The sequence below is a fragment of the Micromys minutus genome (assembly GCF_963924665.1).
Source record: "Micromys minutus genome assembly, chromosome: 33".
Taxonomy (NCBI): domain Eukaryota; kingdom Metazoa; phylum Chordata; class Mammalia; order Rodentia; family Muridae; genus Micromys; species Micromys minutus.
In genome coordinates, this window is record NC_137968.1 from 5,730,736 (window position 1) to 5,753,170 (window position 22,435).

A 22,435-nucleotide genomic window follows, 5' to 3' on the forward strand; every position below is an offset into this window, starting at 1 on the left:
CAATGGCCACCTCTCTGTCCCATGACCTCTTCACAGTCCTGGAAATGAGAAGTCTGCGGATGATGGCAACTCTGACTCACCTCGGAGTGGCAGCCACCCACTCAGCAGAAACTCCCACGAGTGAGTGAACTGGAGAAGCTGGACTACAGAGGTGCCACAGCTTCTCGAACAAGGCTAGCCCAAGACCCAGGACCCCTAGAGACCTGGCTAGGAAGAATCTTCAGGACTGTATAACTCCAGTATTTATCCTGTGGTGGCTAAGGTAACAGGGCCAAGCGGAAGCCAGAAATTCAGAAAGCTCTGGAGCAGTATTAGGTCTTCAAGCTTTCAGGCCAGAGTTTGCAAATAGCATCTGTCTCTGCAGCCGGGCATAGCTGCTCTCAAAGGCAGTGTGAACTTAGCTCAGCACACTCTGCCCCCCTGCTCATCTGCCTTAGTGTCCCTATGGTCCTTTACCTAAAGATGGGTCCCCAGCTGGTGAGGATACCAGCCACTGCCTCCCCTGTGTGCTGTGCCCACCTATTTACTCTCCTGTCCTGTGCTTAGTGTAGGGGTCATAGATGTTACTTAGCTATGGAGGCAAATGGAGGTACCAACCCACTTTACCCAGCCAGTAGCTGGCTTTGGGCCTCTTTTATTTGGTTTTTCTAATATTTGCACCATAGTAAGTTACTGGTCTATAGAGCCACAAAAAAGATACAGTTACTGTATAATTATATTACTATAATCGGATAACAACATAATTTTACAGCTAATTGTTTTTATTGTTGTTATTGGGGTTATATGATTTAGTTTTGAATAAGCGATTATTCATGTGATTAAAAAATTAAAATATCCCTTAAAGAATGCTACTTAAAGGCTCTCTCATCAGCTTCTGTTCTGTGACAACCAGGACCCTCTTCAGAGGTGACGATAATTGAGGATCACATTCCTTCAAGACAGCAGTATGGATAAACACAACAATTTGTTACATTTCTTTTACCCCTTTTCTGCAAATCTCTTCTGGACTCCTCTTCCTGTTTTTTTTTTTTATTTCTTTGGGTTCTTCCCATCTCAGCACACAAAGAACGCCTTGATGTATTTATAGCTCTATGGTTGGAAGACACCATTAATTACATTTTTAATCTCAAGGGGCAACTTTTCCCTTCCTCCCCTCCCTGTCAGATGCACTAGGCTGGATCTTCAATCTTGCATATTGGCCTCCAGGTCTGCGGACTCTGGAATGAGGTTCTAGGCTGGGTCTGCGGAGTGTGGAGTGAGGTTCTAGGCTGGGTCTGCGGACTCTGGAGTGAGGTTCTAGGCTGGGTCTGCGGAGTCTGGAGTGAGGTTCTAGGCTGGGTCTGCGGACTCTGGAGTGAGGTTCTAGGCTGAGCAGCAGCTTGCTGTAAGTTGGACATGTCGGCAGCACAATGATCCCTCCATATAGGATGTGTGCCGACCAACACTGCCTTCTCTCTTTTAGAAGGAAGCACTTGGAAGTTTTGTCACTGTACAGAGGAGCCATGGAAGCAGAGGATCCTGGGAAATGCTGGAGCACTGGGGCCACACTTGATCATTTCACAGTAGCGGGATCTATGGTGGGTTAGGATTTTAAGGGTAGAAGTGATCAGAACTCGCCTTCTTTCCCAGATCGCTGTTGCAGAAACACGGTATGGGTAAGCAACACACAGAACACACAGCTTTACAGTGAGTGGAGACACCTATTCCAAGGAGAGAGGTGACCACAGCATTTCCTACCTAATGGCTGAACGACAGTCCACCCAAAATCAGTGTGGATAAGCAAACAGATAGCAGACATCCTCTCTGAGATGAACTCAGGTCTATTTACAACAGCTTCACCTAGGACCATGGTAGACGTTATGTGAGCTGTCAGGGGATGGTGTGGATACTGTAGGATGTAAACAGATGTTGCTGTCTGACAAGGTAAATGTTATGGTAGTTCTCTATGGATGCCAACATATCAGCCAACTCTTGAAGTATTTCTAGGACTGGGGGTGGCTCCCCAGTTGATAGTCGGTGCTGCTCTTACAGAGGACTAGAGTTCTATTCCTAGCATTCATGTAGGGCACCTCATAACCACCTATAACTCCAGCTCCAGGGGAAGTAATACTTTTCTCCTGTCTCTGGGCACCTGCACTCATGTGCACAAATCTCTACACAGACTAAGACACAATTTCAAAATAAAACACAACCTTTTAAAAGGCAAATATCTGGGTGAGTCTTGACATTTCTCCCAGAAGGATGGCAAATGGATGCCCAAGAGCATGATACAATCAGTCACTAGACAGGGACTAGCTACAGCTACGGTGGAATGCCGATCATAGTGCCTAAGCTTAAAAATGACCAACACTACTAAGTGTTGGCAAAGACATGGAGCAACTGGAGTGCTCACACTGCTGGTGAGGGATAACAGTGGTACAACCACTTTAGACAACTCTGTCATCTCTAACAGTATATTCATCACAACTACATGATCAGCCTTTCAGATCACTGGTATGTCTAAGGTTGTGGGGCACATCACCATAAAGACTTGCAATTATGTGCTCACCATATCCTTATGTTTTAATCCCTCGAAATTGGAAACAGCCCAGGTCTCCACTTGTGGATAACAATCGTGATGCACTCAAAAAAAGGAAGACTACTCAGTAATCAAAAAGGAATAGAGGTATGATACACTCAGTACAGTGAGCAAATACCAGAACAGTTGCAGTGTTAAGCCGCAAACTGAAAAAGAACAGACTATATTGGACGGTAGCTTAGTTAAGGTTTACTGCTTTGAAGAGACACCATGACCAAGGCAACTCTTATCAGAACAACATTTAATTGGGGCTGCCTTACAGAATTAGTGGTTTGGTCTGCTCTCACCAAGGCAGAAGCATGGCAATGTCTAGGCAGGCCTGGTGCTGGAGGAGCTGAGAGTTCTATATCTTGTTTCAAAGGCAAACAGGAGAAGACTGGCTCCCAGGCAGCTAGGATCAGGGTCTTAAAGTCCGTACCTACAGTGACACACCTACTCCAACAAGGCCACACCTCCTGATAGTGCCACTCCCTGGACCAAGCATATACACACCACCCCAGGGGTTTCATGTATCAAATTCTGGAAATTTAATCTAATTAGAATAGCGTAAAACATTAATGGAGCAAGTGTGTCAATCAGTTGTGAGGGTGTCACAGTGACACACAGGAACTTCAGAAAATGAAGGCTGTGCTCCCTGTCTTGTTCGTGATAATATTGTAGACATGTGCAATGTGAAAACATCATATCGTACAACTAAACCATGTAGTTTCTTATTTGTTAGTTATATTTTGATTAAATGTATTCCAAAGTAGCTTGACTGAAAAAAAAATATATATCACAAGAGAAAGCAGCCATCTGAAAGGCTCCATTCTGTGTAATTCCAAAGATGTGATCTCTGGAAAAGCCAACACCATGGGACAGACAAAAGAAGTGGTCAGAGGGAAAATGAATAGCAAAGAGTTCACTTGCAGAATGTCAGGACTACAATGTGGACACACACACACACACACACCACAGATATCCACACACACTCACACTCATACACACACTCGCACACACACACATACCACAGATATCCATCCACACTCACACACACATGCACACACACACACACACACACTCAAACACACACACTCACACACACACATACCACAGATATCCACATACACTCACACACACACTCACACACACACTCACACACACACACACACACACGCACACACGCACACACACACCACAGACATCCACACACCCACTGGCTGACAGTAGTGATACAACAATGCTGATTCTTAAATTTAGCACATAAACCTTCTAGCACAGGGGGCAGATTATGTTTGTACATGGACGGGGCTGTGTGCAAAATCCTTCTTATGTTGTAAAGGTGGAAATTACTCTAAGTGGATGAGTATATAGAGTTGGCTGGTCTAGAAAGAGTTGCCTTTGCCCGTTTGCTTTTTGTGATACTGGAGATTGAACTTGCTGGCAGATGCCCAATCTCTGATTTATATTCCCAGCTCCTTCCCTGTCCTTTTTATGTTCCTCTTCCTCTTCTTTATCTTCTCTTCTCTTTCTTCTTCACTATCCACAGCCACCACGATCATCACCACCATCACCACCATCATCCATTCTTGCCGTTGACACAGGGCCTCACTAAGATACCCAGACAGTGTAACCCTCCTGCCTCAGCCCCCAGAGTAGCTGGGATTTCAAGCCTCTTGCACCAAGGCCAGCTTTAGAAACTCTATATAAACATTGGGATATTTGCCCCCTCTGACATCAGCATTCTGGGAGCAGAGAGGATCAGAGATACCACCAGGCACCCAGAATTTCCCATCATGTAGCTTTGATGTTACAGTGAGTGGTACCACACTGTAAGTACATTCATGTCCAATAAGACACATCATATCATTTTAAGAGAGGGAGAAAATCTTCTACACCCTCCTCTTCAAGTTCCACAGTGAATCACGTGTCCATGGTCTGCAAGGCTGGCTGGGGCAAGAGGAAGGCTTGGCTGAGCATCTCTCAGGGGCTCTGTGACTTTTCTCACGTTCCTTCTCTCCATCCTTCTCGTACGAGGGTCCAGCCAATGGTTCACTTGCTCCACTGTTCACAGTAAGCAGAGGGTCCTGATGCTGGAGCACATGCTGTGTGGAAAGCCGCGATAGCATTCGCCATCACAAGATGGCGCTGACTTCCGTTGCGGCAGCCTGGTCCCTCCCTGTAAACAAACTGTGTGCGCATGTGCGAGAGTGTGTTTGTGCCAAGTCTTTGCCCACCCCGGGGCGTGCCAGTGAGATCATCAGTAAGTGACCAATTAGACGTGGACACGCAGCCTTGGGGACTATATAGAGGACAGCTCGCGGGGCCTCGTGGTCTTCCTCTTCAAGATGCAATAAACGCTTTGCTGCAGAAGGATCCGGGTGTTCCGTGTGTGTTCTTGCTGGCAAGACGGTAGCGCGGGACAATGTTGGAGGCTGAGCATTTCAGGACTCTCAGGAAGCAGAGCCAGAGAGAAAAGAGACAAGGCAAGATACACTCTGCAAAGACACACCCCTCATCCACGGTCCCGCCATCTTCTATTCCCAGGAGGTTTCAGAGAGCCTCTTGTCTTTACCCTAAGCCTTTCTATACCACATCGATATCCCTACGCTATAGCTCAGAATTCAAATGTTTTTTTTTAATGGTTCAACAGCTTGGTCCTCATCAGCAGAGCTATTAGGAGGTAGTAGTAATTTTGAGAGGCAGCCCTAATAGAGAGCCCTAATAAGTTACTAGGGCTTGAAGGTTATTGTAAGACCAATCTGTTCTCTTTCCTCTCTGTTTATCAGCTCCCCTGAGGCAAGCAACTTATCCCACCATAGGGCCAAATGCAAGGAAACAACCAACCATGGACTGAAATGTCCAGAACTGAGCCCAAAGAAACCTTTCTACCCCCAAAGTGAGTAAGGAAGACAAGGTCAACTCATGCCTTCCACTTAGACTTTCTTATATGTCCAAGTCTTGCTGATCAAGGGACCTAGGGACCTAGCACAGGGGCAGCACACAGTAATTCTTGAATGTGTACTCCACCAAGAGAAAACACAGATGATACCCTGGGTGTCAAAGGTGACACAGGCTCAATTAGTGGAGCTGCAGAAATAATTAGGACCTGTAAGTGACGTAGTGTAATTGTCTGAGAGAAACCAGTGGATCTGCAATGCAAAGGAGAGGCAGGGCCAAGACCGCTGAGCTCCTACACACAGGAAACATTGTATCACCCGTTGGCAGTGCAGGAAAGTTTGTCCTGATTGAAAGTTGAAAGTTGTGATGGTTCTAATGTCCGTGCCTTCCAAAGACATCCTGCGGCTGTCTTGGCTCTCAGAGGCATTCTTGGGTTGAGACAAACCTGGAACCATGTGCGCATCTATGGTGCGACTAAAATGGCGCAGCTTCCTCAATGGTGCGAGAAAGAAAGAAGCCTGCTCCTGACGCTCGGATTCTACAGACATTTCCATGATGGCTTCTCCTTGCCAACAGAACTCCAGTGAGCTCTGTGAAGCCCAGATCCTGATCTAACACTGTAGGATCGGAAGGCACTCTATACCGTTGCCCACCGTGTCTTGCCGTCAGAAGCTGTTAAGCTGAGGCCTGAGGACAGCCTACTGTGCACTCTCAAAGTCACTAAGGAGCATCTCAAAGTCACTAAGGAGCATCGGAGCTGACCCGGCTAGGAGCCACAGCTGGGAATAGTTTGTCTCCTTTTCTAGAGTCACGGGACGCACTAAAATGACATCGTGCAACTGAATTTGAGATGTCCACACTCCTCTCCTCTACTCCAAGTAAAACCCACTTGCAGGGGTCTTTACGGTGGAAGCCCACCAGGCCATTAGTCTTGCTCCAAATCTTGGGACTTTTGAGGGACTCTTGAAACTCCCCAGGGGGCACTAGAGAGTCGGAATTCAAGCCTTCCCTTACCTGCTGCAGACGGCCCGGGTGGAACCCTCTGATCGGTACCTCTTCCCGGAGCGTAACAGGATTCTAGCATCCTTTTGCTGCGAGACCGGGAAACACGCTCCACTTTTCTCCTTGCTTCCAAGAGTGCCAAGCCCCTCCCAGGGTTCACTGCCCTGGTGTTTCCTGTACCAAGCCTCTCCCAGGGCTTGTCCGCTAGGCTGCTTCCTGTACGCCCCCCACAACCCCCCCATATCCATTTCTCACTCCCAGCACTGCTCTGCTCAGCTCTAGCAGACTCCGCTCATCCTGCCTCATGGATTCACCCCTCCACCTTGGAAACGGCGATTCCCAAAGCATTAAAGCCCTAGTCTCAAGATTCAGGGAAGTTCCCCAGGTCTCCTCTTTCTAACCCCCCCGCTCGAGGTCCCTCCCTCGAATCTTCACTGCTTGATGCTTCCTCGCTTGGGGCCCCACCACAGCTTTCGGATCAGTCGTCTTGGACAGGAAGGGCCGCATGTGCCTCTCCCCATCATTGGTTTTTTTCTTTGCCCCCCCCACTCCACTGTTATCAGTCCCCTTGACTAGTCACATCTGTCCTTCTCCACCTCAGCTCTCCGTGCATGAACTCAGCTCTCCAAAGCTTTGCTCTAGGAACCCTGCAAAATGGTCTCCTGGGGCCATTCCTAAGAAAGGGAGACCTTTGTTCTCCCACCCCCTGTCCCAATAGGGTGCTCTTCAGACAGTCCATTCACCCCGTAGTTTCCAGTTCGATGTGACCCTGTTGTTGGGGTGCCATCTGGCTAATTCTCATTCCCTTTACCCACAACATCCCAAATTTTCATCAGAGTAAACAGGTGTCTTAACCTGACACGTTGTTTGAATCCAGCGACACTTGAGTTTGTCTAGGAATTGTGAAATTTAAGGTAAAAGTTTTCTCGGACGTATTGACAGGTTGTATACGAAGTTTCTGCGTCTTCTCTAAATCCCTTCAACACCAATGGACTTTTTAGCCAGAGACTGAATCTAAGCTGTACATACTGTGTGTAGCCTTAAAGCACCTACTAGGCTTCAGAGGTTGGGCTTATCCAGAAGCCTGATTTGTCAGTTGTGGATGGGGGCTGAGGGCAAGACCATTCATTACCCCTCCCAGTGACTGGGGTGAGTGGGAGGAAAAGAAGAAGAAAGAGAAGGGGGTCTCTATTTCCACAACTCATTGTGTTGAAAAGCTTCTATTACATCATTCCCTAGCACTACTGTCTGGAACATTGTCAAGGAAAGTGCTAGAATGAAATCTGCGGTTCCTTTGAACAGTCTTTAGCCTCGATTAACATTAAATAACTTAGTCACTTTGTGAAGGAAATGAAGAGGTTGATTCACGGTGATGTGGCCCACCTTCCCATGTCTGCTTCCCCTTTCCCTGACCTATATTAAGCCTCCGAGCTTCCAGAAGGGCATGTTTTGTGCTTGTGAAGGAACCTAAGAGGAACTTGTAAGTAAACTTTCAAAATAATCTTGCTCCTAGAATTGCTTTTAAAAGAACGTGCTAGTAAACTGAAATCTAGCCCCAGAGATCATAGAGTACTTTAAACCTGTCCTCTACCTCAGCCGTGTGTCTGTGTGGCGAAGGAGAGGGGAGACAGCCTTGCAGGACTGGTACCGGGTACTCATGGGTACTCATACGCTCAGGGAAGGCTGTAGAGGAGGAGGAGTGTACTGCTAAAGCCTAGCAGTGGCTGTGGTTAGCAGGGCAGCTGGTCTGTGGGGTTCACTAATACAGGGCGAGCCACCTTGGCTAACTGAGCTTCCAGCACAGTGATGAACTGAACCGTCCCACACTTACTGCTCTGTTTACCCTGAAGCTTCTATTAATCTCCTTCCTGTATGATGGCTGCCTTCTCGGAGAGGGCAGTTGCTGGCTTTTCCCAAGGCAAAAAAAAAAAAAAAAAAAAGAAAGAAAGAAAAGATTAAACCAGAGTGATGAGGAATTCGTTCCACCTCAGAAGAGACTGCAGCTCCTGCTATTTTGGCAGCCTGAGAGAGAGAACAGCGTGTTCCCAACCAAAAGATAAGCTTGCAGGAGCTTAACAGCGAGCAAAAAAGAGAGGGGATAAAAAGGAAGGGAAAAAAAGCAAGCGGCCATCTTTCATTCCTCCTGTGTTCCACTTTCAGGGCCGAGCTTTGATTCTCTGCCTCAGAAGTGGCTGTAAAGAGCTCGCCCCAGGAATCTGTGACTAGCATTCATCTATCACCTGGGCCAGCAGGGACCAAGCCGAGGGCTCAGGAGGTGAAATGACCTATCAAAGGCCACACAGCCTGTGTAGGCTGATGCAATCTAGAGAGGAGGCCCTCCTTTCTCCATGCCTGGAACCCTTTTAAAATCTCACCCTGCCTTCTGCAGGAATTTTTTTTCAGATGACTTTCACATCATGTGAAGTCCCACAGAAAGTTGGAGGCAGAACTGGCTGGAGGTGCCCTGGCAGAAAGGAGAGACTGTCCCATTGGGTTAATGTTCCCTTGGGTGTCTTCGGATAAACTGTGCTGGCCGAGTTTAGGCCATTGGATTCTGTTCAGATGCAGGGTCGGACTTCTCACTGGAAAGTGTTCTGCCAGAGGGAGGTCATAGGCTTTTTGCTTTTCATCATCAGCGGAGCAGCAGGCCTACTGTGTGCCTCAGTGGAGATGTGCAACTTCCACCTAGAGCACTCTCGGGGTGAACCATTCGCTTGCAAGTTGTGACTATTTCATGGGTGCCTGTGTTATAGTATCTGACCACATCCTGCCTCTGAAGGAAGGTAGGAAATACACTTGCACATTGAGGTTTGACTTGTGCTTGAAGGATAGTACTCAGGAATAGGGGTGTTTCTGACTCCCAATAAGGTGGGAAGAATAGATTCTGGGTGTTGAAGCAGGAATTCATGCATTCCATGTCAGACCATGAGGATGCACTGAAACTTAACATGTGTGAGTGCGTGCACAACACACACACACACACAAGAGTACACACACATGAATATACATGCATGAGTACACACACACGTGCATACACACTGTATCAGAGAAAACCACAGCAGCTGTGCTTGCTAGCTACACATGTAGGGTGAATGAGAAAGGCTGGTGCTCCCGTTTCTATGGCAACAGCTCTTCATAAAAGCAGACAAACATGGGCTCGGGTTAGATACACAGGCTTCACAGCTCTGCAGGGTACTTGGTTTCTCTTCACTGCAGCTCTGTTCTTTTTTGTTGTCTTTCCCCCGAACCCCCAACTGAGTCTTATGAACATCCCCTTAACCCTTTGAAAGGGACATGGTGTTTTGGTGGCACTCTGTTGTAAACCCTAGCTAAGGCTTGTCTGCTTGGGGCATGATGCAAACTGTAGGCTAGGGATAAAAGCAAGGTAGAGGAGCTTACTCTCAGAAAATTGCTGTAAAAGCAAGAAGCAGGCTCTTTATGTTGGAGAGACAAGGCTGTTGAGTCGGGCAATAGTCATTATTGATAATGGAAGCAAAATGAAGAGAAATAAAGGGATCCAGTAAGCTTTCAGAAATAGCACAGAGGATGAGGAACCCGGTCCAGTAAACAGAGAGAAAGGGAAGCAAATGGAGCTCAAATAAATTCCAAGATGCAGAGACTAGAAATGAGCTTACAGCACACTCAGAGTATCCCACGGAACAAGAGTGATCCCAGGGTGTGGCTGGAGGAGGTCCTCAGCTTCAAGGTCAAGTGCAAAAGGACAACTGAGCTCAGAGTCAGCCAGACTGAGCCACGGTTTTTAACAGTGCCATAGCAGCACTTAAAGGAAGGCGTTAGAGAGTGAATCCAGTGTGTTCAGTGTGCAAGTGTGCTCGGTGAGAGAGTGCACTCTCTAAGGGTTCATGAGACCTACAGGTAGCAATCTCACCCAACGTGACTGCTGTCCTTAGAGGAGGAAAAGGTTACTGCTTACCATCGCTGAAGAGAGAGGAGAAACTGATCTCACAGACTGGTGGGGGGCTTCACGTTAATTAAGACAACACACTGGGAAATTAAAAAGGAGAGAAGAGAGACACAAAGGGAGAGGAGAAATCAGAGAGCTGCCTCTCCCTTTCTGCCTCATGAGGACACAGAGAGGAAGCAGTTATCAGGAGGAAAACCCCCACCAGAAGCTGACCCTGTGCAACCTCAAGGTCTTCCAGTTTCCAAAACTCAATGGACACCCTCTGCTTCTTCCTAAGGCATTTTGTTACATTGTTCCTGTCTGACCATGGCATGCACACAGGAAACTTTTACTCCGGGAAAGAAATGGCTAGTGTTGCTTGGTTCTCTGCTTATTGGAAACGAGAGAATCGGGATATCTAGCAGAATGGTAGGGCTCGCACTGAAGTCGATTGTAACCACACAGAGCCTCCTAGTCCCAGGAGAATGGCTCAACAAGCTTACCACTCAGCCCTTCCATGATCGTGAGTGTCCAAGTTCAAGTACAGAAAACAGAAAGTTTTCATTTTCTACGGAATTGCATGATGGTCTGGAAATGTGTTACTTTGTCAGGACACATCATCTCTAGGGAATGGTGATGTGTCTGGAGAAAATTTTCTTCTTAAGTTTCAGTCAGAAGGATCAGGCGTGTCATCTACATTAGGGAAGGTGATAAGCTGAAAGGTGGAAAAAAATCAAAGCCACACTTGGGAGGAAGGGAAGGACGGGGTCAAGGTCAGGACTCAGCTTTGTCTCTAGAACGACACACTGAGAGAATGCCTCGGGGAGACATCCTGTTCTCAAAGCCAAGGAGTCTAAGGGTGGAACTGTTTGCTTGTTGAGTAAACATGTACCCCTGACAGAATGAAATTGCAGCCATAGATCTCATTTAATTGATATTAGATTTTATTGTAGAGTACTCAAATTTTAATGTGTCTATAAATCTGTTTCTTACTTGTGGAGGAATATCTGTATCAAGAACATGCTGTACAAGGAAAAAGGCAAGAGAAGGAAGAAATGAGCCTACAATATACATTATTAATATTTCAGCAGACAAGAAAAATTGGGACCTCATAGAAGAAATTAGGAAAAAAATGAAACTGGGTCTTCTCGTTTGGTTAAAGATGAATCTACTGACATTCTAACCTCAGAGGTTTATGACCTTTCAGATGAGGAGAGAAAAAACAATGAATAGACAGTGGAAATGGGCCTGTGATGCTTGGATCAGCTCTTGGCAGTCGGGGAAGAAAAGGGTTTATTCAGCTTACACTTCCATATCGTTGTTCATCACCAAAGGAAGTCAGGACTGGAATTCAAGCAGGTCAGGAAGCAGGAGCTGATGCAGAGGCCATGGAGGGATGTTACTTACTGGCTTGCTTCCCATGGCTTGCTCAGCCTGTTTTATAGAACCCAGGTCTACCAGCCCGGGGATGGCTCCACCCACAATGGGCTGGGCCAGGGATGGCTCCACCCACAATGGGCTGTGCCAGGGATGGCTCCACCCACAATGGGCTGGGCTCTCCCTCCTTGATCACTAGTTGAGAAAATGCCTTACAGCTGGATCTCATGGAGGCATTTCCTCAACTGAGGCTCCTTTCTCTGTGATAACTCCAGCTTGGGTCAAGTTGAACAAAACCAGCCAGTACAGCTGGCTAATTTCAGCAAAGGCTAATAGCTTCAGTTTCCTCTGCATAAGATGCAAAGTGTGTTTGAAGCAGGGGGTGGGGAGGCTTCTTGCAAAGTGCCCTTGATGTAATAGACAATTATTGCTTATGTATCAGTCAGTCAAGTAACAGCACAGGATCAAATCTTAAAGCTCTAAAATTAATAGCAAAGAAAGTGCAAAGGGCTGAGTCTAAGGAGACAGTTCCTACCTACCCACTGCCCAATATCCACTAAGCTCTCCTGGGGCAGTGGAAAAGTTTCAGGAGCACAGGCCTATTGGTGATATTGGCTTTTTCTTCCCTGGAGGCCACGTGCAAACATGGCTCACTGACTGAGAAATGACACAGTTCACAGGAAAAAAGAGAGATAGACCTTCATGATCTCCAGCCTGATCTCTCTAATTCCCCTTCCTTATGATGCAGGAACAGCCTCCTGTGGGGCAATTTTATTTAAAAAGATTTTAGTTTATCTTATTAGTGTGTATGTGTGTGTGTGCATGTGTAGGAGAGAGATATTGATTCCTGTGAAGCTAATCTACGTGACAACGACCCTCGCTGTGGGGTGAGTTTGCAGTGCTCCCGCCCAGGCTCATGATTGGAATTTTAGTCTCCAGATGGCCACACTATCTTGAGAGGCTATGGATACTGAGTGGGTGGGGCTGAGCTTGAGGAAATAGACCACTGGGGGAAGAGTTCTTGGGGCATATTATCCCTGCTCACTTCCTGTCTCCATCTCTAATTTCTGTCTGCCTGCTATAATAGCTCTCCTCCGCAATGCCTTCCTGGTTCCCAATGTTCTGCTCCAAATCCTTGACCCAAGCAACCCTTGTCTGAAGTTGCCCAACCCTGCACTAAAATCCCCTCCCAAGTTGATTCTGAGGGTTCCTCTCCCCACATGACTCTACCCTGTGTCGAGCTAACAAAAACAAAAGAAAACAAAAACAAACCCAATTTTGTTGCAGCAGCTTAAATTTAGAAAAATCAGTGGGCACCGCCTGTCTTTAGTGTGAGTTTTCTCCACATGTCTTTGTGCCGGGATCCATTCAGAAGGGACGCTGTCTGTGTCCTGCACTGGAAATTTACACGTGTTTGTTCCTGGGGGTCTCTCTCCTCCATCGTAATTCTGCCTTTCGCTAACTCCACTCAGCTTGAACACATCAGATCTTCCTCCGATTTTCAGTTCATGCCCTAGAACTGCCACCTACATCCATCTCTACCACACCCGGTGTAACACACACAGCGTTCAGCTATGCTGCAGACCCTACCCCATAATACTTCCAGGAAAATGAACATATTTGAGAGTGTTTAAAGCTTGCTCAGAGTCCCCCATTAAATCTGAGTATATGTTACAGTGTTTGTTAGGTATTTGTTTATGTCATTCAGGTTACACTTACAGGATACAATCTTACTGGCTTTGAGACTGAGGAAGGAGCAGCTGGGTTCAGAGGATGCAGGCTCCCTTCCCCAAGGAGCTGGGCAGGAAAGTAACCCAGTTCTCCTGGTCCTCCAGAAGGGCCACGGCTCTAGGGACCCATTTTAGACTGTTGACCTCCAGGAAGAATTCTAAGAATAAGTGGGTGTCTCTTTGATCTCCTGAGTCTGTGACAATTTGTTAACATGCTAAAAGACACTAATTACCACAGTACAACAGATGGTAGTGCGAGACTAGAGCATAAAAAACCGAGTCCTGAGGCTGGCGTGTGGGCATCGCTGCCACATTTAATTGCCTAAATCATGAGGCCAACCCAAAGATGCAGAAACACACCTCACATGCAGTTGTTGTTGCTGTTTCCGTTTGCTTGGTTGGTTGATTTTATTTGGAGACAGGATTTTTTTTTTTTAAATGAAGCCTTGGCTGTTCTGGAACTCACTCTATAAACCAGGCTGGCCTTAAACTCAGAGACTTGCCTGCCTCTGTCTCTCAAGTACTGGGATTAAAGAGTTGTGTGGCACCACTTCCAGGTGTCATATATGTATATGTATATGTGTATGTGTATGTGTATGTGTATATGTATGTATATGATGTATATGTGTATGTGTATGTGTATGTCTATATGTATGTATATGATGTATATGTGTATGTGTATATGATGTATATGTATATGTATGTGTATGTGCATATGTATGTATATGATGTGTATGTATATGATGTATATGTGTATGTATATGTGTATATAATGTATATGTATATGTATGTGTATGTGTATGTATATAATATGAATACACATCTTTAATATATATTAAAGGTATATTTAATACACACATATATGTATGAGTATTTACAGCTAGTCTACCATCTGATTTTTAAATAATTTCTGAATTTGGTTTCCTTTTTATTTTTAGGGACACAGGGAGTATGAGGCTCTGGACCTTGGGGACCAGTATTTTCCTAAGGCTCTGGGACACGTATGTGTTTCCAGGAAGCACTGGCTGGCTGGACTTCACCCAGCATTTGGGAATTTGCTGCATTGTGGCTTTCCTTTCGGTCACCCTTCTCTCGGCAGCCTTCTACTGGCTCTTCCCATCCGTTGTTCTGTTCTCGGTTGTCTGGGCGACCACCTGTGTCCTTCTGTGCTGCTCTAAGCACGCTCGGTGCTTTGTTCTTCTGGCGGTTCTCTCGTGTGGCCTCCGTGAAGGGCGGAACGCTTTGATTGCGGCTGGCACTGGGGTGGTGATCTTTGGACACGTGGAAAACATTTTTTCTAACCTCAGAGGTCTCCTAGACAGCATGACCTGCAACCTAAGGGCGAAGAGCTTGTCGATACATTTCCCACTTCTAAAACGTTATACTGAAGCCATCGAGTGGATTTACGGCCTTGCTACTCCACTGAGTCTATTTGATGACCTTGTTTCTTGGAACCACACTCTGGTGGTCTCTCTTTTTAGTCCCAGCCATGCCCTGGAGGCTCATATGAATGACACTAGAGGGGAAGTCCTGAGCGTCCTGCACCACATGGTGCTCACGACAGAGCTTCTGACTTCCGTGGGCCAGAAGCTGCTCGCCCTCGCCGGCCTCCTGCTCGTCCTGGTCAGCACCGGCCTCTTTCTGAAGCGATTCCTGGGCCCTCGTGGCTGGAACTATCAGAATGTCTACATCACCAGACAGTTTGTCCGGTTTGATGAACACGAGAGGCACCGGGCGCGGCCCTGCGTCCTCCCGCTGAACAAGAAGGAAAGGAGGAAATACGTCATCGTCCCATCTTTGCAGCTGACTCCTAAAGAGGGGAAAAACCTTGGGCTGTTTTTCCTTCCTGTCCTGACCTCTCTCTACACGTGGGTGCTGTTCGCGGCTGTGGATTATCTGCTGTTTCGGCTCATTTCCTCCGCGAACAAACAGTTCCAAAGCTTGCCAGGGCTGGAGGTTCACTTGAAGCTACTCGGAGAGGTAGGGCTCACAAGCGTGGCGTAGCGGGGCTTTTTATTGGTGTGGCTTGCGAAAGGGCTGCGCTATCCCAAGCCAGCCAGTGTGTCTTCAGACTCCTGGTGCCTGGCACATAGTAGGAGCCCAGTAATATGATCTAAATTAGGTCCCGGAGTTAGAATATAATTCTGTGTTATTTTTTCCCCCTATGGCTATTATAATGGTCATTAGCTGGGTGCCTTAAAACAGCATAAATTTATTCTCTTTTAGTTCAGAAGATGTCTAGATCGCTATTGCTGGGCTGAAGTCCGAGTGTGGGCATCTTCCTTTGGGAAGCCGTTCACTCTGTACCGTCCGGTTTTATTTAGCCAGCAGCATTACGTGGCTTGTGGAGGTATCACACGTATCTCTCTGTGCACGGGAAAAATGGCCATGTCCCCCTCAAAACAGGCTCAGGGTCACATTAGGGCGCACGAGGACAGTTTCTCCATCTTGAAGAGTCCGACTTAATGTCCCTGCTGAGGCTTTTCTCTCAGTGTCAGAGTTTTCAGGAACTGGGACATTATATTGTTGAGGTTTGACAGTCAGCCAACCCTAGGGTGTAGGTGTAAATTTGTGTCGGGTGTTAAGCTTTGGTTTCACTTTGGTTGAGTCTCAAGAAGTATATACAGACCAACCAAGCAGGGTTTTGGGCCTGAGTTCCTCTTGCTGTGGAAACTTGAGCAGACAGACTCCAAACTCTTCTGACTGAGAACTTTGTTTTGTAGCCCGAGTCCTTACCAACCGGAAATAGTGGGATGTGGAGGAAACCATTAAAATGCTGTCCATAAACACCTTGGTTTCTCTTTTTACATAACTTCAGTCAGTGACTGTCAACATGTGTCTGGGGGAGCAGGGATGTGTGTGTGTGTGTGTGTGTGTGTGTGTGTGTGTGTGTCTGTGTGTGTGTGTCTGTGTGTGTGTGTTTGAGTGTGTGTGTGTGTGTGTGTATGTGTCAGTGTGTGTGTATGTGTGTGTGCGTGAGTGTGTGTGTGTGTGTGTGTGTGTGTGTGTGTGTGTGTGTAATTGAAAAGACAGGAAGTGATGCTCCTATCCAGAATCCTCGAAGAATCCACTTTGCTTGGATTAAAGTGATTTTTTTCAGCTACCATTCCAGTAATGCCACTGTGCAGTCAAGACTGCGAACCCCTTTCTATTTCTCCCACCAGAACGAAGCTGGAACTCCAAACCTCGATACGCCCAGCAGCTTCTGTGAGAATCTTCATCACCCAAAGACTTTGTCTTCCTAGGACCTGGTTTTGTGTGTGGAAAATCTGTTTTTCCTTTAGCTTCTCTCTCTCCGCTCTGTAGCCATGAGCTTGCAGAGAACACTAGGGTTACACCACACCTTTTCTCTTTTCCCCATTTCGCCCGCAACATTTCACAGGATCTGGAAAACATCAGATACCCGCCTGTTTTTATTACATTAAAAATTATGGAGTTGAATCAGGTGGAAGAAGGGGGAAGGGTACCTGCTGGGGTCAAGTTCCCTATAGGCTATGTGAGTTGTCCCCTCTTCATCAAGAAGCTGTGGTGAACGGCCACTTTGAACTCCTCTCTCCCTTTCTCTGCTTCTGGGTGCCTCAAGTTCTTCTGCCCTTCCCCTTCCTCTGGTTTGGCACCCCAGTCTCGGGGCTCTTGCCCTCCAAATCCTGAGCTGCTTCTTACAGTTGATTACTTTGAGCTCTCTGCTGCCCCTGAAGAATTCACTTAATTGTAAGGTTCCCTGTTGCTCTAGATGTTTGGAATGGGCAGATAATGGAAGGCGTGCTTCAGATGATGCTAAACAAAAAGCCCAGGAGCAAAAGACTTCTCTCCACCTCGTTCTCCTCTACCTCACCACGCTCACCTCACCCCCCCACAGTCTTCTTGTTCTCACACTTGTCCCGATATCTCCTGATTCTCTTGTGTATTTCTCTCTCTGCCAGTATAAAACATGTGTGTGTGTGTGTGTGTCTGTGTCTCTGTATCTATGTGTATGTCTGTGTATCTGTGTATACCTGTGTATGTGTGTCTGTGTGTCTTTGTCCATGTGTGTGTCTGTGTTTCTGTGTGCACATGTACATGTGTGTGTTCATGTGTTTGTGTGCATGAGTGTGTCTCTCTGTCTGTGTGTTTGTGTGTATGTCTAAGTTCTATCTTCCCATAAAACTCATCCTTAAGCATTGTTGAGTACCAGCGATATAATAATGTATAGGCCATGATAGTTCCACAACAGAACTTACATGCCAACGGAAGAGACCACTGCACACACATAACAGTAGCTGGATGTTGGGCACTGGGTCAGGTCTGAGAGCAAGGTTTCTGTGACACCTACATTTCCTTCTGCTGTCCCTGGGAGACTGTGCCAGAAGCTTGCCTCCTTCCACATGACTGGCAATGCCCTGTTCTTACCCCAAGATGCCCTTGAAGGCTTCTCACCTCTGCTATGGCAGATTTGCAAAAGAGAAACCGGACGGGAAGAGAAAGAGTGGTATAAGGTTTTGCCAATATTTCTCTTCCCTTGTACAGTTTTGGACAGATGCGTTAAGTAAGGAGAGTGGGAAGCGATCCAAGTGGAGCTTGGGTGGATGAGCAATGTAAGTAAAAGTAGCCATTGTCCCGATTTAGTGAGGGCATCCCATAGGTCAGATACTGGACTTCCTTCATTTTCCAGGGTAGCAGAACCTCCCACGCATTGCAAGCAATACCATCTCAGCGAGCTGTTTACTTAAGAGAAGTAAACATATTCTAAACCATTGGGGTCTCATTTCTGATATTGCTTGCCATTTTAAAAGAGCAAATAAGTCTTCTACGTCGCCCCGAAGCAAGCCCATACAAAAGCGTTGACTCAATCTTTCTGAAGCTCCGACTCCCAGTGGCAAATCCCCGGTCAGATTTCTAGACTAAATAGCTTCTTCCCAGACCGAACACCCGCTGCTTTCTCATTGCAGGATTGCTCATCGATGACTCGATCGCTGTGTTTGTTTCTCCCATCGTATTAAAAAAGAGTGCGTGCGTCTGCTCTAGGGACTGAAATCTCCATTTAATCGTAGATTGAGACTGTCTTTTTAATAAAAGGAGAAGAGAGGCTACCCAAATGTTTCCCACTGCTTTGGCACACATGTCACTTGGCATTTGTAGAGAGGTCCTAGGTTTGATGGGAGGTCTAAGACACAAGATGCTCACTGGGTGTGGTTACATTATTTACTTGTCTATTTATGTATTTATCTATCTATATATTTATTTAGAGAAGTTCATTTATTGAGTTCTTGCTTGGCCCGAGGGCTCTCTGGCCCTAGGGTGATAATAACTTACTGAGTATTCCAGTCTGTAAGGTTAATGCCTCATCCCCAAGGTGTTTAATTTTCACTGGGAGTAGTTTATTCATGGGCAGGATCTGGTCCATTAATTCCTGCTTTACCAAATTAGAAAACAAATCCACCGAGAGACTAAATGACTTTTCCAGGTCAGAGGAGAGAAAGAGCTGAGTCAGCACGCACTCTCCATTCGGGTGTCTTTGCTGGGGGTTTCAATGTCATCTTCTGTCTTTCTTCTCATTGGCTGAACAACTGGTTTGTTCTCTAGCCTTCAAACCCCCTTCTACCATCCAGAGGGATCAAAAAATGCCTCTTCTAACCTCCTCCAACAAGATCACTGAGTCTCCCTCAATGATGTGGGTCAACATGCCATCCTAAATAGAGATGTTCTATTCTAAAGAGGAAGAATTCCCCCTAACAGAAAAGATTGAGTCTATGACTCGGTCTCTTGTTATCTTTTAACTGTGGTTCGATGAAAGGGAGTTTGTCCTTACAGGCGTTTGAATGTCCATGTATCTTTTAACTTTGTAGGATGATGAAGGCAGTTTGTCCTTCCTCGAAGGCTTGAATGGTTGTGTAACCCACCAATTCTCTTTAACTTGAGCTGACTCCCCATCTTTCACCACCTCTGTGGGCCCTGAGTAAAACACCAAGCCAAAAAAAAAAAAATCCATTAAAATGGTATATGGTTACTCGTGTTAAAGCATAGTTCTCTGCCTTCCGAGAACCTAACATTCCCACAGGCATCTGGTCTAACAAGGAGAGGCAGAGCTATTGGCTCTACCTGATAGAGTTTCTCCACAAACCCCCTTTGGAAAACACTGTCACCTTTACAGATAAAAGTCAGCCCTTCTTCTCTGTCCCAATCATAATGCATACAGGGATATTTGACAGACAGCTACACCCTCTGCATCATTTTCTGAGACAGGTTTCTCCCTGTCCCCAACTGTCCTGGAACTCACTCTGTAGACCAGGCTGGTCTTGAACTCACAGAGTTCACCACTGCTGTCCACCTTACAGACAGCTACTTCAGACAAAGCTCCCTGAATATTTTCAGGAGAATAGTGTGTTTCGAGAAAGTAGAAAGACAAATGAGACAGAGTAGAAGATGGAATATATAGATAGATATAGATGTGGATATGGATATAGACATGGATATAGATATAGATATAGATATAGATGTAGATTTAGATGTAGATGTAGATGTAGATATAGATATAGACATAGATGATATAGATATAGATATAGATATAGATGTAGATATAGATATAGATATAGACATGGATGTAGATATAGTTATAGATATAGACATGGATGTAGATATAGATGTAGATGTAGATGTATATATAGATATAGACATGAATATAGATATAGATATAGATGTAGATATAGATATAGACATGGATATAGATATAGATATAGATGTAGATGTAGATATAGATATAGACATGGATATAGATATAGACATAGACATAGGCACAGATATAGTTAGATATAGACATGGATATGGATATAGATATAGATATGGATATAAATTATAGATATGGATATGGATATAGATATTGATTATTTTACTCTTTCATTTTAGAAGCAAGGAACTGAAGGAGTCATCCATGATTCTGCCTTTAATATATCTATGTTTGAACCAAGCTGCACTTTTAAGCCACGGCTCAGTGTGTCTGAGACCTGGGTTCCTCTCAGTATTATTCTCTTAACACTACTAATACTAGGACTGCTGTCTTCTATGCTGATGCAGCTTAAAGTCCTAGTGTCCGTCTCCTTCTATCCCAAAGTGGAGAAGGAGCGAATTGAACGCCTCCATGCGAAGCTCCTTGAGAAACGATCTAAGCAGCCATTGGGAGAAGCAGACAGGAAACTAAACCTGTACTTTAAAAAGGTAAGGCCATGATGGTGCTATATATCTAACTAAGCGAAAGCCCAGCTTGACAGCTCACAGCACTGGATTCCAAAGGAGTCCACGAGTTTACATTAGGAACCAAACTACAGTATGAGTGAGTGAACCTATTCTGTAGTTGGCTATTGGGAAGATGTTCTGTTCTGTCTATTGGAGAACACTGGCCAATAATCTACCTTTCCACACTAACGATAAAGTAAAAACATAGAAGGAAATAGCTCTTAGTAAACTTTAAAGATTCCTTTCTTTCTCTGTCTGTCTGTCTGTTTGTCTGTCTACCATCTATCTATAATTATCTACCTATCTATTTATCACTCTATTTATCATGTATCTATCACCTATCTATCTATCTATCTATCTATCTATCTATCTATCTATCTATCTATCTATCATCTGTCTACCTATTTGTCTGTCTGTCTACCATCTATCAGTTATCATCTATCTATCTACTATCTATCTATCTATCTATCTATCTATCTATCTATCTATCTATCTACTATCTATCTATCTATCTACTATCTATCTATCATCTATCTATCTACTATCTATTATCTATCTATCTACCATCTATCACATATCACCTATCTATCGATCATCTATTTATCTATCTTTCTCTTATACACATTACTGGTTTGATTAGACTTACTTATTAATGAGAGAAAAAAAAAAACAAGAATCTGCAAGCAATTCAAAGAATAGTTCAAAACACTCTCTTATTCAGATCACCAGGTCAATAAAGAAAGTTGCTTCATAAATGCCAAGCTGGATATGTCCCCAGGGATGAACAGGAGGAAGCACTTGTGTCTAGAGGGAGAAATTCACTGATGTGTCAAGCATGAAAATCATTCACGTTGCCTCTATTGGACAGCTACATATACACAACACACATACACAATACACATACACAACACACATACACAGCTGGAGAACCGTTCCAGCCAATGAATGACCGGGAAAGCCCCAAGGATATACTCTGTGTTTCTCAAAGTGTCTAGCAGTGATTTGAACTGATTCCAGTGTCTATTTACCTAATTTTCAGATTTACTTCTGGCTTCCAGTCCTGAAAATGATTAGGAAGAAGCATGCGATCCCTGAAAGTGAAGATAACCCGTGAGCAACATGGTCCCTCTCCCTGGGTCAGCCGCTGCTATTCACTGTCTACTCAACAAGAGGGGGCTATACGAGGTTTACAGATGTTTGAGTTTGCAAACCTTTCCCTCTGGTTATTCTTCAAGCCACTTTTCAATCATACTCCAAATGGCTCCTAGGTGAATAGTTTTTTATTTTGCTTTCCAAACAAAACACAGCATCTAGACTGTTCTGGTTAAAGCTGTGGTTGGCATGAAAATGTCCCTCAGAGGCTTAGATGTCTGAAAACTTGGTCCCCGGCTAGTGAAATTTGGAGGGACTTACGAGGTGTGGTCTTGCTAGACAAAGTGTGTCACCAGTGAGTGTTTTGTAGTTTTAAGAGCCATGTGCTAATTCCTGTTTGCTGTACTTCCTGCTGGTGGCTGGAGATGTAGGCTCTCGACCGTCCCTGCCGCCACGTCTGTCAGCCTTGTTCCCCATTGGGGTGGTAACTGAGTTCCTCTCTGGAACCTTAAGCCCAAATAAACCCTTCTTTCTATGCGTTGCCTTGATTGTGTGATTTTATCACAACAACAGAAAGGCAAGTCATTAGGAAGTTATGTCTGGACCCCTTCCTGAAGAGGTATTGCACAGGGCAAGTACCATTCAGAGAAAAACACCATTTGG

General features: G+C 45.4%; 1 protein-coding gene across 1 annotated transcript; it reads left to right on the forward strand.

The window, feature by feature from the left end:
* Positions 1–7,928: 7,928 nt before the first annotated feature.
* DCSTAMP (dendrocyte expressed seven transmembrane protein) lies at positions 7,929–21,794 on the forward strand (the record flags this gene model as incomplete). Its single annotated transcript, XM_080909375.1, has 4 exons — positions 7,929–7,940; positions 14,410–15,451; positions 20,354–20,662; positions 21,720–21,794. Exons 2-4 carry the CDS (start codon positions 14,423–14,425, stop codon positions 21,792–21,794), a joined length of 1,413 nt encoding a protein of 470 aa, XP_080765501.1. The 5' UTR covers positions 7,929–7,940; positions 14,410–14,422.
* Positions 21,795–22,435: the final 641 nt, after the last annotated feature.